We start from the raw sequence: 16,602 nt of genomic DNA, 5'->3' as shown, positions 1-16,602 counted from the left end.
GTCATCCTGATTGAAGACATCAGGAACCATCTCACCGGAGCGCAGAACGACCATCTAGCCGGACCCAATGCTGAAGCCAAAACGAAGCATTGCAGCCATGGCCTCTGACCCCCTGCAACCTGATCAATGACAGAAGTGGGCAAAGTGATTCTGAGGATACTAGGAGTAGTCCCTCAGAAAATGAGAGTTTGTGGCAGGAGCTTTTGCACCTGTATTGGCCCCGCAACAGGGTTCTTGGGGTGCGTGTTTCTTCACCTGCTTTGAGGATAGCATTCTTGTGGACAATTAGTAATAAAGTTCAATAAGGAACAAGTTACTTACCTGTAACTGTTGTTATCCAGCATGGGTCTGGCATGGATTCACATGCTCATGAATATTCCCCGTCATCAGGCTGGGAATCCTCGGTAAAGAAAAAATCAGTATCAGTTTCGTTTCTGATCTGTCTTTCTTAGTAGTAACCAATCACTGATCTCTGGGTCATACTGCCCCCAGCCAATGACTGCCCTTTCCCCAAGCCCCGCCTCTGGCAGCCATCCTCAGATTTGGTAGAACGCCAAGTGGCAGTATGACCAAGTGAAGAGCCCCAGATGGGTAGGTGGGAGGGTTCGCATGTGAATCCATGCCAGACCCATGCTGGAGAACAACAGTTACAGGTAAGTAACTTGTTCCTTCTCCAGCATGGGGTCTGGCATGGACTCACATGCTCATGAATAAAAGAATACATAGCAGTATACACATGCACAACCATGGGAGGTGGCAAAGGCTCAACATTAAGCATTACAATCAAAACTCAACATTAAGCAATTCTTACCTCCTCACCAGGCTCACTTTAGGCGAACAGGTTGCGCAGCACTGCTTGGCCGACCCTGGACTCCTCCCTGGAGTCCCGATCAACACAGTATCTTGTGCAGGTGTGCGTCGACCTCCACGTAGCAGCCCTGCAGATGTCCAGCAGGGGCACACCAGACAGGAACGCCGTGGTAGCAGCGATCGCTCTGGTCGAATGGGCTCTCGGACGGCCGGGCAGAGGTCGGTTTGGCAACCAGTGACAGTGCATGATGCAGCCGGAGAGCCAGCTGGAAATGGAAGTCTTCGAGAGAGCCTTCCCTTGATTCACAGACACAAAGTTCACAAACACTTGTGACGTTTTCCGAAAACTCTTTGTGCGGTCCACGTAGAACTTCAGCGCTCTAGCTACATCCAGCGAGTGCAAAGTCTTCTCGGCCGGCGTCGAAGGCGACGGGAAGAAAACTGGTAACACCAAGGGCTCGTTGAGGTGGAAGTCTGACGGCACCTTGGGCATGAAGGAGGGGTGCGTCCTCAGCACCACCCTTGTGTCATGAAAAGTCAAGTATGGAGGCTTGCAAGATAGGGCCTGGATCTCTCCCACTCGTCGTGCGGAGGTGATGGCCACGAGGAACGCTGTCTTCCATGACAGGAACTTCAAAGGCGCCGAATGCATAGGCTCGAATAGGGCCCCCATGAGCCTTGTCAGCACCACATTAAGCTCCCACGCCGGGGCAGGAGCCTTCACCGGCGGGAATGATCGGAATAGTCCCTTCATAAATTCCTTCACCAGGTGATGAGACCACATTTTAGAATGGGGATGTGGAAGTAAGCATCCACCAGGTCCAACGACAATAGGAAGTCGCCTTCCTCCAGCTGTCCCAGCACGTGCTGGAGGGTGACCACCCTGAATTTCTGTGCCTTGATGTATTTGTTTAGCCGACGCAGGTCCAGGATGGGGCGCCAACCGCCTGTCTTCTTTCTGACGAGGAAGTACCTTGAGTACACTCCGGAGCCCCGGAGCTTCTTGGGGACGAGCTCGATGGCACCTTTCTTGAGCATCACCCTTACCTCCAACAGCAGTTGAGGGACACAATTCTCCTTCCTGGCCATGGGAGGAATGCGAGGGCACTTCTTTTGGAATTCCAGCGAGTGCCCGTTGGCCAGGGTGTCCAACACCCAACGGGCGGTGGAGATGGACTCCCACACGCTGACGAACTTCGCAGCCGGCCTCCAGCCGGGGTGCTTCGGTTGGAGCCCGACAACACGGCCGGGTCAGTCTTGCTTGGAGGCGGCCTTGGCCTCCTTGGCGACGGCGGCGGGATTCCCCCTTGCTTGCCGCGACCTCTGTAGGCCTCCTGGGAAGAGGAGCGGGCCGCCTGGCGGTAAGTGGAGGAGCCACCGCTGGATCCTTTGGAGGCACCCTGTCTGCCTATGGAGCTCCGAAAGGGCTGTTGCTGTTGAAGCACCCCCAGGGCCCGGGCCGTCTCCCAGTCGTTGTTGATGGACTGTAGAGACTCGTCCACACCCTTACCAAAAAGGTTGTTGCCGTCGAACGGCATGTCCAACACTGGTCTGGGCGTCCTGGTGAAAGTCTGTCGCCTTGAGCCATCCTCATCGTCGGAGGCAAACTCCGTTGCCCTTTTGGCGAAATCCGGTATCGGCAATGTCCGTTGCCACCGTTATGGCGTGATCCGACGCCATCTCGCCTTCCTGCAGAATTTCTAGGGCCTCCGCCCTCTTGTCGTCAGGTAGGAAGTCCAGCAGGGGAGCTATCTTGAACCAGAGCTCCCTGTCGTAGCGGGCCACGATCGCTAAGGCATTGGCCGCCTTAATCGTCGCCGCCGCCGACGAGATGACTCGTCGTCCCATGGAGTAAAACTTCTTGCCCTCGCTGCCCGGCGGGGAAGTGGAAGTTGAAGCCGCCGCACCCGCTGCCTTTTTCTTAGCCGCTGCCGAGACAACAGAGTCTGGCGTGGGCTGGGCCCTGAGGCACAAGGGGGCGGCATCGGGGACTCTGTACTTCTTCTCGTACCTGTCCCTCTTGGCGGGTGTCATGGAAGGGTTCTTGAGGACAGCAAGCCCCTCGTCCCAGATGTCGTCGAGCAAAGGCACCGCAAGGACCGTCTTCCTCTTGGCCTCTCGTCATTGGTACAGAAACCCTTCCTTTTTTTGTTCTTCAGGGCAGAGCTGGAAGAGCTCGGATGCCCTGGTTATCATGGCATGGAAAGAGCCAATTTCGTCGGCTGGAGAAGCCCGCAGGGGGGGGGGGGTGATGACGGAATGTCTGCTGTGTCATCGCCACCGTCATCGTCGGTCCCCGTCGCTGTATCCGTTGCCGTATCCTCTCTAGGGTCCGGCGAGGGGGATGAGGGGTCCACAGGTCTCGCAGGCACGAAGGGCGGAGCGAGGTGGACTCTCCTCCGCTTGTTCGGAGGGCTTCCCGACAGGCCTGGTTCTGGATCCTCCGTCGGGGTCCATGGTAATCTCGTCCTTATCTCGGTACATAAGGCTTGGATTGCCAACAAAATGGCCGCCGAGCTATCCTGGGGCTCAGGTAATGGCTGCGAACGACGGGATGGCCGCTCCACTGGGCCCTCTTTGTCGCCATCTTTGATCACGTCAGCAGGGACCGCCCCCTGGGATCGAACCTTCTCGAACCTCTCGTTGAGGCCTATAAACCTCTCGTTGAAGCCTATGCACCTCTCGCTGAGGCCCTTCCCGGTTTCCACCAGCTCCTCCTCAGAGGCTGATTCCGAGTCTGTAATGGCCACTGCCCCCCCTCTTTTTCCGCCGGGGGCTTCACGGGGGTCTTAACGATGGGCTGGAAAGAGGATTCCCTCCGCGGTGCCAGGGATACTCTGGGCCCAGAGGCTGTTTCCACTGGCGTAGTCCCAGCCAGCTTCGCCAGGGTCGCAGCGACCACATCGATAGAGGCCTTTACCGGCTGGATCAAAGCCCTCACCACCTTAGGTGCATCCTGGGCCTTCGCCTTGGGGGGGGGGGGGGGTCAGCGCCTCGCTCCTCCTTCGAGATCGACCGGATCCGCTCCAGCGGCTTACCCGGGTTCTCGGACTTCCTCTTCCCCGAACCAGAGCGCTGGCTCGTGGTCGAACATGCCGGGGAAGTAGCGCCCTGCCTGGCAGCCGAAGAGCCCGACCTTTCGGCGCTCCCGGTGCCCGCGGACTCGCTGTGCTTGGCCTTCTGTTGGGCCCCCGTCACCGGGGCGCCCTCACAGGACTTAGAAGCCCGCTCAGACTTCTACTTCTCACCTGCTGCACCCTTCTCCAGCTAGGTGGCGAGGCGGAACGACGATCTTGTTTGGTCCGTTCCGAAAGGTTCTTGCAGAACGCACAGTCCTTCTCCACGTGCGTCTTGTCCTCATGAAGGCAGTAGAGACATTGCGAATGCTCGTCCTCCTTGAAAATGTTATGCAATCCGCATCCAGGCCAGCACCTGAACAGCTTGGATCCGAGCGTCGAGCTTCCCTTGTCCTGGGCCATGTCCGTTGAGGTAGGCCGCAGATCTTCCGGAATCCTCCAAGACACGAAAACTTCACCCTTGAGGGGCGTAGAAGAATTCCGAAACGGGTCCCCGTTATCGGAAGTAGAAACGGTGGAGCTTGAGGCTCGATTGAAAAAAATGAGAATCTCCTAAAAAAGCGCAAAAACGCAGCAAAAACTTGAGAGCTAAAGCACAAGGACTCCCAACACTTGAGCGTGCGGTAAAAATCTGAGGATGGCTGCCAGAGGCGGGGCTTAGGGAGAGGGCAGTCATTGGCTGGGGACAGAATGACCCAGAGATCAGTGATTTGTTACTACTAAGAAAGACAGATCAGAAACTGATACTGATTTTTTCTTTACCGAGGATTCCCAGCCTGACGACGGGGAATATTCATGATTATGTGAATCCATGCCAGAACCCATGCTGGAGAAATAACATGGTGACACCACAGGGTGAACAGTTGCATCATGACATAATCAAATGTCTCATCCAGAGATCAGTAGGTCTTTCTTGTTCTTGCTCCCCCTCAGACTGCTCAGTTCCATCCCAGGCAATGATCAAGTCATTAAAGAATAGACAAGTCTCTAACAAGTGCCGCTATTTAGCTCCCATCCTAACCTGGTCCGAAATCCACTGAAGTACCTTGATCTTTGTCTTTGGGTTGCAGGTTTCCTGAACCTGCTACAGTCTGCCTACTTGCACCGGTTTTCACTGGTGCTGCTTCAGCACCTGGCACAGTCGTAGATCTTCTTACAACTGGTCCAGTCAGCTGCATAGAACCCTAAAGCTTTTGTCAAGCCACTTTTGTTATACCCCAACGTGGTCTTGTTTGAAGCGGACAAGAAGCCTTTTGTGGTTACTCCCTCCCCGAATATTTAGTTCAGAAACCCCTACCAGCAATTACCTGACGCCTTGTTTGGATCTCGAAAAAATAAAAGCTTTCGATTACTGAAAGCCTGGCTCATTTTGTCTGTGTCGACTCGGCAATCATGTAACAGAGAGCATGAATCTTCTGCTATGGGGCAGTCTATGTCACAGTTTAGCCGTAAATGAGCTGAGTGGGTGGAGTGCTTGTTGCTGAGATGTGTGTCTGTGTGCTCTACAGGTTGCAGATTCAAACCCATATGAAGCAAACTCTGCCGTTCATCCTTCCGAAGTTGTTAAATGAGTACCAACTTTGGTTGGGTAATAATATTTGTATATGAAAATGGTCTATGTATAGCGCTTTGGTGAAAGCGCTACATGAATAACAAATTATTTTATTATTATTATTATGTCACGGAATGGATTTTGAACACATTTTTTCTTTCTTTGTAAATGTTATTCAAATATAATTAGATGGTACTCCATTTTTCTTTGCATTCTGGGAATTGTGATGCTTGTTTTCTCCATTATGAATCGAGGACTAAAAGTAACAAAATGCAATGAAAAACATGGGACTGAATCCCCTGAATGAATGGGACACGTTGACGTGTAAGTGTTGCCAACCACTAAGAAATGCCAATGGTGTTCATTTTGATGTTTGGTTTCTTTTTTCATCTTTTTGTTGGCACCTATTTTGCTCTGTCTTTTGGTCATTTGAAATTGGTTAGCACAGCCTAAGGATTTGTTGCATGTTGTGGTCTCACTCAGACTAAGTTGAAGGTGTTTTAAGTTACTTTTTTTGGTCAGTCTGATTGGGGAGGCAGGATGTGAATTGAGAGGGCTATGACATAATTCACATTGGAGAAATGAAGAGTTGTAAGTCAATGATCTGCAATCACCTAAAACCAGACTGAAACAGGCGTTATTTCAAGTTTATTTGATGACTAAGGTGATCATGTATTCTTATTATTCTCTAGTTGGTTGAAGCCTGCTGGCATTTAGGAACTCTATTCTGATAAAGGATCTATCTACTGACAAATGCCACAATACGCAACCAGGCATCACCAAATAAAGGGACATTCAACAAACCCTACTGTTGCTGATGATGCACTAATGGGTGAATAGAGACGGGATTATTTATTTTCACTAGCTAACCAACTTAATGTAATTTATAGAGCATGGCTTAATGCACTTATTGACTTTGTGCAGTGTTATGCATCTGAAGGTCAGATGCAGTAGACTGTAATAGGAAAGTATTCAGATGGTAGCCCAAGACAGGGTTATGTTGCAGTTCAAGATGGCACATTGTTCAACTGATTCAGCTGTTGTCAGTGGAATAGATCCACAAGCTGACAAATTGAATTGCCCAGAAGGAATTTAATAAATCTAATAGATGATAATAAAAATAAATGACATAATATCAAATGAAGGGGAATGCATGTATAAAGGTGTATATTAGTGTCCAGGATTCTTACCCTGATTTGAAACAATGGTTAACATACTATTTCGTTATCCTGTTGCTTCCCTCCCATGACTGTGCTGTTGAACTGTTAAAGGTCAAAATACTCTTTGGGTGTTTGGTGGCTGAAAATCTAATTCGTGTTATCCCAGAATGCCATCACATTTTATCAATATAATTCCAGATTGCCAAAAAAACCTGCAAACACGCTTGTTCTGCCTTGCCTTATGGAAAACTTCATGTCAGTCCATTCCAACATCTCTTCTCACTATCCGTTTCCTCATTCTCCCTTTCTACATCACCAGTTCACCAAAGATGGGCACTGGCGCATCTGGATGTTATAACCACCCAGTAAGAAATAAAACCCTGCCCTCCTCTTACCTGCTCATCCTGTTCTATGTGGCCACCTGAAAAACAGAAAATGTGAGCCAGAATGGTTTTAGTTTCAATGTTAACTTTTTATCAAATACAAAAAAGAATGGCTAAGAAAAAAATCATTAAACTGCATAGGCCTTGACAATATTTCTTATCAGATATTAAACAATAAGGAGTTTCACAGACAAAATAAACAATATTTGTTAAGTTAATGTGGTAAAACAGATACCGGATCATCCTACAGTGCATTCTTTTTGTGGTGTACCTTGCTTTGGGATTTACAAAAAAAGAAAAAGGGGATGGGTGGATCTTACAGGGGTCTACCCCATTAAGAAAAAGACATAACATAAATGGCCGGTGGTAGGAAGCACGAAAGGTGGCCCTCAGCTGTTTTTCTTTGTAAGAGAGAGGTAAGAAGGTTGTGAACCTACACAATATATAAGTATTCAATAAATTGTCATGCCGGGGATATTCTGAATTCCACTACAAGGGAAGGATTAGAAGTGGGTATGGGAGTCTTAATGTGCACTTTCTCTACCAATGTCGTTTCGGTCGCAAACAAGGGCCAGCTCATTATAGGCAAAACCTGGTGGACAATTCCGATATTCAGTCTGGGGTAATTGATTGCCCTATTAGTTCCGACTGCATAAATGTTGAACCAACGTGTTCCATCCCCCCTCTGTGAACCCCACTAGTTCTCTTGTACGACCTTGTACTAGCTATGAAGGATCGTGTATATATATATATATATATATATATATATATATATATATGCAACATTGACATTGATGAATGGGAAATTAGTGGCTTTTCTGCATTGTTCAATGAGACAGTGTTTTATGTCCTGTGCCTTTTTGTGTGCACTTTGTCACAAAGTCAAGCAGGATCAACACCACACTGCCCCCTGTTAAGAGTAATTATTAAACCAGTATTTATTCTGGTATTCATAGAACATGTACAAATCACCCACAACAGTTTTATCCTGCCATTACTCAGGAGTTCTCTGGGGTTGTGGTTTCAGCGTCAATAACCAGTTTGTAGGCTTTTCTAACACCTTCTTGGTTAAAGGCACGGCACCATAAACATAGTTTGGCTTCTCAATGGTATCCAATAAAGTAAAAAGTCTCTTGGTGAAACAAATGTTCTCTTGATGCACAAATACCTGCACTCTAAGAACCCTTCTTGTAAATGTCTCAATCATTCAAAATCTGGAGGTTAAAGTGTCCCTGTACTCCTCTCTTGGTTCATTATTTCTTTGGATGCAGTCTGTTTCTTCTCATGTTGGTGACTCTGGCTCTCTGGGAACCGTTTCTCCTGGGACTCAAGGCCTTGGTCGTTTTGCCACAGCATTTCTACCATGCTCTCGATAAAGCTAGTTTGGGGTTTTTCGGCAGAATTACTGCTAGCGGAATTAGCACAGGTGGTAATTCTGTCGGAAATCCCCATGCAGACTCCATAAATGGGGACTAACACTGCCATACTGCCACTTGTAATCCGGTGGTAATTCGACCGGACCAAGTGGCGGTAACAGTAGATCCATTTGGTGGGATCTCAGTGGAATTAACGCTGAGATACCACCAAACTCGTAATGAGGCCCAATGACCTAGAGGTCTAGAAATTCGGCGACTTAGTGTTGTCAGTGGAATCATGCATGTCTATTTTCACTATGTTTTAATGGCTGGGTCTTTTCTTCCCATCCCTTCCCTTTAATGTAATGTGCCTATATCCAAATATAAGCTAGTGGTGTGCAATGTCTTCATGACATTTACTGTTTCATAATAAACTAGGTATATTTATACTGTGTGTTTTGGTACAGAAGTACTTTTTTTTTTAACTAAGAGCTCTAGATATGTGTATCATAATAAATTTGTATATTTTTAAGTATACCAGTATGGAGTATTCTCTTTGAATATGTGTGTGGAATCATTGTACCTTTGTATCAGCCAACACCCCTTTCCTAGATTTAAGCCCGATTGCTCTGTCATGTTACCAATTTAGGAGAGGTTTGGCTTCCCTTTTGGACTAGGTGCTCTCCCCACCTTAGCGTTAGTGGTTATACAGCCCTCAGCAGAATTTATTTTTTAACACTGCCACATGTTCATTCCTCCTCCCCTTCCAACATCACTTCTTTTAGGAGTGACTTGCGCCTGCTTCTATTGTCTCTTCATTCTAGCCCTCCCTGGGCCCTGCTTCTCTTCCTTTCCTCCTAAGGAATCTCTCAACACTTCCTCACTCCTTTCCACCACTTGGCTGTTCTCCACCTCTTGGTCTTGTCTTTCCCCTAGTCCGAGATTTTAACTTCCCCTCTTATCTTCACCAAGCATTCTGTCACTGCTTTGCTCCTTCTCACCTTCTTTCTCTCGCTCCTTTCTCCAGCCAGCCTCTTCCTCCTCCTCCTCCTCCTCCTCTACCTCTACGCCCCAGCTGCATCTGCTCATCTCTTTTCTTGATCCTTCCCAACTTCACACCCTCCTCTCTCTTCTCATCTCTTCGGCCTGGATAAAAGGCGAGGATCCTGAGGCAGAAGACAAGTCGACCACTGGAACAGAAGAACAGAAGAAGACGACGACCATAAACGCCTGCAGCACCTTCCAGCAACCAGTGATGCCTGCTGCTGTCTTGACACAGTTTTTTAATAGACAGGGAAGCTCCGAAGAGGGCGTCTTCCCCCATTGGACTGGTGGGTCTAATCAGCCCTAAAACAACCTGCAATTTGAGCCATTCAACGACGTGCTGCAACCTTTTCGGACTGCAAACTGCCAATACCCTGGGACCATCCTACAGTGCATCGTCCTCCTGTGAACAAACTCTCCAGAACCTTTGGTGGACTCCTTTCGTACCTTCAAAGGCAAGATCCCTCCGCTAAAAATCCCCTCACCAGAGTGCAGGACAGAGCAAGAGAGGTAAATCTTTCGGACGAGAACCATTCCCCATTGGAGTCTGTGAAAAGGGGCCAAAACTGCAGACCGACATTGAAGCAGGAAAAATCCATTGCTGAGAGGCCTTTCTCTTGACTGCTGCTGCAGAACAAGTTACTTTCTTACCTGGTAACGTTCTTTCGATGGGATGGTCCGACGACGTATTCCATATCTATGACATGTAATCACCACAGCTGTGCTGCTTCGGAAACTTTTTCGGCGTCTGCGTCCTGCGTCGATGACGTCGATGCGCCGTCGTCGAGGACCTCCTCCGACGTCCGACGTCATCCGATGTGATAAGTAGGACGCACGACGCCCATAGCCTCAGTTGTAGTTTTTTCCCCCAGAACGTGTGACATAAGTCAACTGCCAGTCAGACACAAAGCCTTGCGGAACGTAAGCTGCAATCGCAAAAGAAATTCTGTAGCGGGGAAGGCAGGGCGGGAGCGATATGGAATACGTCGTCGGACCATCCCATCGAAAGAACGTTACCAGGTAAGAAAGTAACTTGTTCTTCGAGGGGATTGGGTCCTCCGACGTATTCCATATCTATGACAGACTCCCAAAGCAGTACCAAAGCAAGGAGGAGGGAAAGAATTTAGAATCAAAATGTAGAATAGCCAATCAAATAGCAGAGCAAAGGACCGCCTTGCCAAAGGCCAGATCCTGTGCTCGGATGGAATCAAGGGAATAGTGACGTACAAATGTATGTACTGAAGCCCAGGTGGCTGCATCACAGATGTTGCGAATAGGAACACCCCTCTGCAGGGCAGTAGACGCAGCCATACCCCTGGTAGAACGGGCCCGCAAGCCAGCCGGTGGGTCCTTACCCGCCAAACGGTAGCACTCCGAGATGGCCAAAATAATCCAGCGAGACAAAGTCTGTTTCGTCACAGCTTGCCCCAAACGCTTTCCAGCGTAACCAATAAAGAGTTGATCATCCACTCTGACCCGGGACATGCGTGAAACATAAAAGCTTAAAGCTCTCCTAGGATCAAGCCTATGGAGCCTCTCCTCTTCCTTACCAGGATTCGGAGGAGGATAGAATGCCGGAAGAACAACCTTCTGGGCCAAATGAAATTCCGTCACTACCTTCGGAAGAAAAGAAGGACGAACTCTAAGGACAACCCTGTCCTTGTGAAATACAGTGAAGGGAGGCTTAACTGAAAGTGCCTGTAACTCACTCACTCTGCGAGCGGAAGTAACCGCAACTAAAAACACAGTTTTCAGAGTTAACAGCCTCAAAGGGCAAGAATGTAAAGGCTCAAACGGAGCACCCATAAGAAACTTAAGAACCAGGTTTAAATCCCAACCGGGCACCAGGAAAGGTGACGGAGGGAACACATTAGTGAGCCCTTTCAGGAACTGTGAAATCAAAGGGATTTTAAAGTAAGAACACTCTTCAGACGAGCGCTTAAAGATGGTCAGCGCCGCCAGGTAACCTTTAACGGTACCCACTTGCAAGCCCCTGTGGGCCAAAGAAAGTAAAAAGGACAGAACCATGGGGATGTCACATGCAAAAGGATCCACATTCTGAACCCTGCACCAGTCGCAGAACTTACGCCAACGGCAACGGTACAGAGACTTTGTTGCCGGTTTTCGGGCCGAAAGCAACACCTCCATCACGTCCTCAGGGAGGTCCCAATCCTTATACCTCAACCTTTCAGAAGCCAAGCGTGAAGGTTGAGGGATCTGACCTCTGGATGGAGAACCTGACCCCCCTCCCGTGAGAGCAGATCGTCTCGGTAGGGAAGACGACGTGGAGGGCAGATGGATAAGTCGAGAAGGTCCGGGTACCACTTCCTCCGAGCCCACGCCGGGGCAATGAGGATCATCCGGGAACCGAACTTCCGTAACCTCTGCAGCACTTGCGGGATGACGGGGACTGGAGGAAACGCGTACAGCAGCGGGAATGACCACTCCCCCACGAACGCGTCTCGTAAGGCTCCTTCTGGAGGAAATTCCCACGAGAAAAACCTTTCGCACTTCCGGTTGACACTGGAGGCGAAGAGATCCACTTGAGGGGTCCCCCAAAGGGCGAAGATCTCCAGGAGAATCTCCTGAGCCAACTCCCAATCGTGAGAGATCGCGCTCTGCCTGCTCAGAGCGTCCGCCGTCACGTTTTCGGCTCCGGCCAGATGAACTGCCGAGATCGAAACTTCCTGCTGGATGGCCCAGAACTCGAGCTGCATCGCCTCTCTGCACAGAGGAAGTGACCCTGCCCCCCCTTTTTGTTGAGGTAGTGCATGGCCACTGTGTTGTCCGTCAGGATCAGGACATTCTTCCCTCGCACAGACGGCAGAAAAGCCTTCAGGGCTAGCCTGACGGCCCTCAGCTCCAACAGATTGATATGGAGTCTGGACTCCGACGGAGACCAACGACCGCTGACTGTCAGCCCGTTGGCATGAGCCCCCCATCCCGTGAGGGATGCATCCGTCACGATCGTCACCTCCGGCCAGGGAAGCCAAAATGGAGCCCCCTTCATCAAGTTGCCTTCGACGGCCCACCACAGAAGGTCCCGGGCGACCGAGGACGGCACCTGAATCGAGTCCGACATCCTGCCGGAGGACTGCGACCATTGCGTCTTGAGTGCCCACTGCAAAGATCTCATCCGCAGGCGAGCCTCTGGCACCAGAAGAATGCAGGATGCCATGAGGCCGAGCAACCTCAAGAACTCGAACGCTGGGAGCGTCTGGGCATGCTGAAACTTGTGCACCATCTGCTGAATGTGAAGAGCCCTCACCTGGGGAGGAAAACACTGCCCCAGGGAAGTGTCGAGCACTGCTCCGATGTACTGGAGCCGCTGTGTTGGCGTCAAATGGGACTTCTTTAAATTGAGGGAGAAGCCCAGCCTGTGAAGGGAGCGACAGGTGACCGACAGATGATCCAGGACTTGCTCGGGAGAGCTCCCCCTGATCAACCAATCGTCCAGGTAGGGGTAGACGTGAATCCCCCCTTGCCTGAGATGCGCTGCCACCACCACCATGAGCTTGGTGAAAACCCTCGGGGCGGAGGTCAATCCGAACGGCAGGACCCGAAACTGAAAGTGCGAGTCGCCAACCGCGAACCTCAGGTACTTCTTGTGCTTGGGATGGATCGGCAGATGGAAGTAAGCATCCTTGAGGTCGAGTGACACCAACCAGTCCTGAAGCTGAAAGGCCTGGAGGACTTGAGAGAGACTAACCATCTTGAACTTGTCCTTCCTGAGGAGTTTGTTCAAACCGCGCAAGTCCATGATGGGTCTCAATCCCCCGTCTTTCTTCGAAACCAAAAAATAAGGGGAATACCATCCCTTGTTCCTCTCTGCTACAGGCACCAGTTCTATGGCACCTTTCTCCAGCAGGGCTTGAATTTCCTGCGCAAGGAGCGGATCCGGACTCTGCAAAGAGAGGTTCCCCAGTGGATTGTCGCGAGGCCTGTGCCGAAAAGGAAGACAGTAGCCGTGGGTTATGATCTCCAGAACCCACACATCTGAAGTAATGGCTTGCCACTCTACAAGATGCTGCGCCAGCCTTCCCCCAACCGGCGAACCATGGGACATGGCCTCATGACTGAGTGGGAGCGGCTGCGGCGTTACCTGAGGGCAAAGAGGCAAATGCCCGAGCGGCCTTGGCACCACGGGTACCCTGTCGACCACCTTTGGTACCTCTGCGTTGGCCTCTTTGACTGCCAGCTCCTCTCGCTTTACTGAAGGAGGAGTAATAGCGAAAGGAACCACCCCTCCACTGCTGTCCCCTAGGACGAAAAGGCAGAGGTTGGCGAACTGCAGCGCCCAACGACTTCGCTGCAGCTTTTGAGGTCTGCAACCTCTCAAGGCTCTCGTCAGCCTTGCTGCCAAAAAGGTGTTCACCATCAAAGGGCATGTTGAGGAGCCGGGACTGCACATCAGGCGCAAACCCCGACTTCCGCAACCACGCAAACCTGCGTATCACGGTGCTCGCCGCCATGGACCTACTGACGCATTCAGCTAAGTCCAAACCCGACTGAACGGACTCACACATGGCATCCTTACCATCCTGGACCATAGCAAGGAAACCATCCCGTTCATCCCCTTCGGGAACATGTTCAGCCGTTAACGCAACACAGTTCCACAGAGTGTGCGTGAAACGTGACAAGGCACAAATGGAGTTGGCCGCCTGAAGCGCCATACCACCAGAAGAAAACACTTTCTTCGCTCAGCCATCAAAACGTTTGTCGTCCCTATCAGGAGAGATGGTAGGGTACGACGCCTGCTTCGCCGGGGCCGTGGCCGCCTGCACCACCAAACTCTCCGGAGTGGGGTGCCTGGTCAAGTAGCAGGGGTCGCCACTGGCTGGACGGTATATGCGCGACAAGGATCTGCCCACCGCTGGGAGACTCTCCGGAGCAGTCCAAGCCGCCGCCACCCTTCTCTGTAAAGCCATATGGAACGGCAGAACCGGGTCAGTTGGGGGACCAACATCAAGGATGTCTGTCAGATCATCCTGCACAAACTCCCCTGGGGGAGCAGACCATCCCAAGTACTCAGAAACCCTAGCCATAAGGCGCCGGTACGAGGAATCAGCATGAGAGCCAGGCTCAGGCCTACAAAACTCCACCTCCGGAGAGGTGTCCAGTCCACTGGCATCATGAAGTGACTGTCTCAACTCGTAAAACTGACTATGGCCCGAGACAATGTCATCCGGAACCTGACTAGGAACCAGGCCATCAGAATCCTCATCCGCCTCTGAAATATAGTCCAGGTGGCGAAAAGAAGGCACTCGAGAGTGCTTGCGCTTAACCAGAGCCTTCCTAGGGGGTCCACCCGTGCCCTGGGGTACCTCCGACACGAAAGGCGTCGATGGCGTCGAGCGAATCGGCGCCAGCGTCGAGAGAACCGGCATCGGCGCCGAGAGGATCGGCGTCGACGTCGAGGAAATCGGCGTCGACGTCAGATGCAGCGCCTCCAGAATCGGCGGCGTCGACACAGCCCTCGAGGCCGGAGCCCCGAGCGTGTCCTCGACGACCTGAGCGTCGACGGCATCGACGACTTCCTCGGAGCCAGAGCCTCGAGAAAACCTGTCGACGCCCTCGACGCCACAGACGTGGAAGCCTTCTTCGAAGACCTCACAGGTGCACACGGTCTTGAACGCGTCGAGGACCGGGACCTGGAACGGGTACGTCGAGAACGAGTCCCCTTGTCCGAACGGGACCTCTCCCATGACTCGTGCCGACCACTCCTGCGAGCGGTGTCTCTCGACCTCACACGACCGACCCCACTCGGGGGCGCGGACGGCTGAGTACCCTGCGACTCAAGAATCGCCAACATCTGCTTCCCGAAGGAAGCCCATTCCTCCGGCGTCGCACGGCCCGAGGGGTAAGCGACGTGCCGGGCAGAGCCCTCCGAAGAGGACCTGGAAGGCGACCGATGTCGGCGCTTCCGAGAATGCCTCGAAGAGGCAGAGGAGTGGCGAGACCGACTCATAGAAGGAGACCCACGAGACTTCCGACGATGACACGGAGAGTCACCCCTCGAATCATCCGTCGAAAGCCCCGCAGACTTCGACTTCCGGGGCTTGGACACCCGACCTACCGACAACTTCTTACGTTCGCGTAAGGCTTTGGACGTGAGCGACTGGCAGTCGATACAGTCATCCGTGTCGTGGGCCTCCCCGAGGCACCAGAGGCAGGCGTCGTGCGAGTCCGTCACCGACATCTTGGACCCACATTCCCCGCACTTCTTGAAACCCGGACGCGGGGTCGAAGACGAAGTAGACATCTTCAGAAGGATTTTCACAAACGAACAGGTTCGAAGAACCGAGAAGAACAGAACTCCAAAGAGTCGAGGCGTTTAAACCGAGAAACACGAAGCAACACGTTCGCGGAAAAAACGGAACTGAGGCTATGGGCGTCGTGCGTCCTACTTATCACATCGGATGACGTCGGACGTCGGAGGAGGTCCTCGACGACGGCGCATCGACGTCATCGACGCAGGACGCAGACGCCGAAAAAGTTTCCGAAGGAGCACAGCTGTGGTGATTACATGTCATAGATATGGAATACGTCGGAGGACCCAATCCCCTCGAAACATCCCTTCTAGAGTCCTTCCTTTTGTCACCACGACCAAGGAACAGGAGACCGAGTCCACTGGTGCTGCACCGTAACATAATCCAGCTACCTCATCTTCATAACTCCTCAGGTACTGTGGGACCTGTGGTAGAACATACCTTGAGGCATTCTGTCACTCCTTTGTTGCTGGAGTGCTGATTCCGGTGTTATGATGTTCGCCCATATCGATCACCCAGGCCTAACGCTTGTGCGCCCATACTAAGGCTTGCCCAAGGTCCCTGAATCCTTTTTGACCAACAAAAGCCCTTTACTTACTTGTAATTGATGAATCCTCTGGGAACTTTGCCTTTTATGCATCTGTGCCTTATCTACTTTATCTCCAATCTGACTTTGAAGGACTTATACCTAGATAGGAATGGACTGCTAAAGCCTTCAGGCCTCTGAAAAGTAATACAAGTCTTTTAAAGAACTGACCAGCTATTTTTGGTGGGGTTTAACCTTTTTATTCCTACAACGTGTGTATGTTTCTCTTTGGGCCTAAGCATTTACTGAGTTCATTGCATTTACCTACAACTCACATCTCCCTCCTAGGATACACCTGGCTGCTCTGCCATACTAACAGAACCTTGAGTAGTACAGACTTATAATAGAAGTTGGGGTCTGTATACT

At 51.2% G+C, this 16,602-nt stretch overlaps 1 protein-coding gene across 3 annotated transcripts in view; it reads right to left on the bottom strand.

Annotated features, from left to right (window-relative positions):
• The window catches only part of NUDT17 (nudix hydrolase 17), a 556,736-nt gene that overhangs the window by 323,693 nt on the left and 216,441 nt on the right, over positions 1–16,602 (bottom strand). For all 3 annotated transcript variants that reach the window (XM_069652793.1, XM_069652794.1, XM_069652795.1), the window contains one exon: positions 6,995–7,020. In XM_069652793.1, coding sequence (XP_069508894.1) covers positions 6,995–7,020 — 26 coding nt within the window. The remainder of the gene's footprint in view (positions 1–6,994; positions 7,021–16,602) is intronic.

The sequence above is a fragment of the Ambystoma mexicanum genome, chromosome 1p, assembly GCF_040938575.1.
Source record: "Ambystoma mexicanum isolate Mex_15411 chromosome 1p, UKY_AmexF1_1, whole genome shotgun sequence".
Classification (NCBI taxonomy): domain Eukaryota; kingdom Metazoa; phylum Chordata; class Amphibia; order Caudata; family Ambystomatidae; genus Ambystoma; species Ambystoma mexicanum.
The sequence above is the reverse complement of the archived record's forward strand: the minus strand, read 5'-3'. Positions and strand labels throughout refer to the sequence as shown.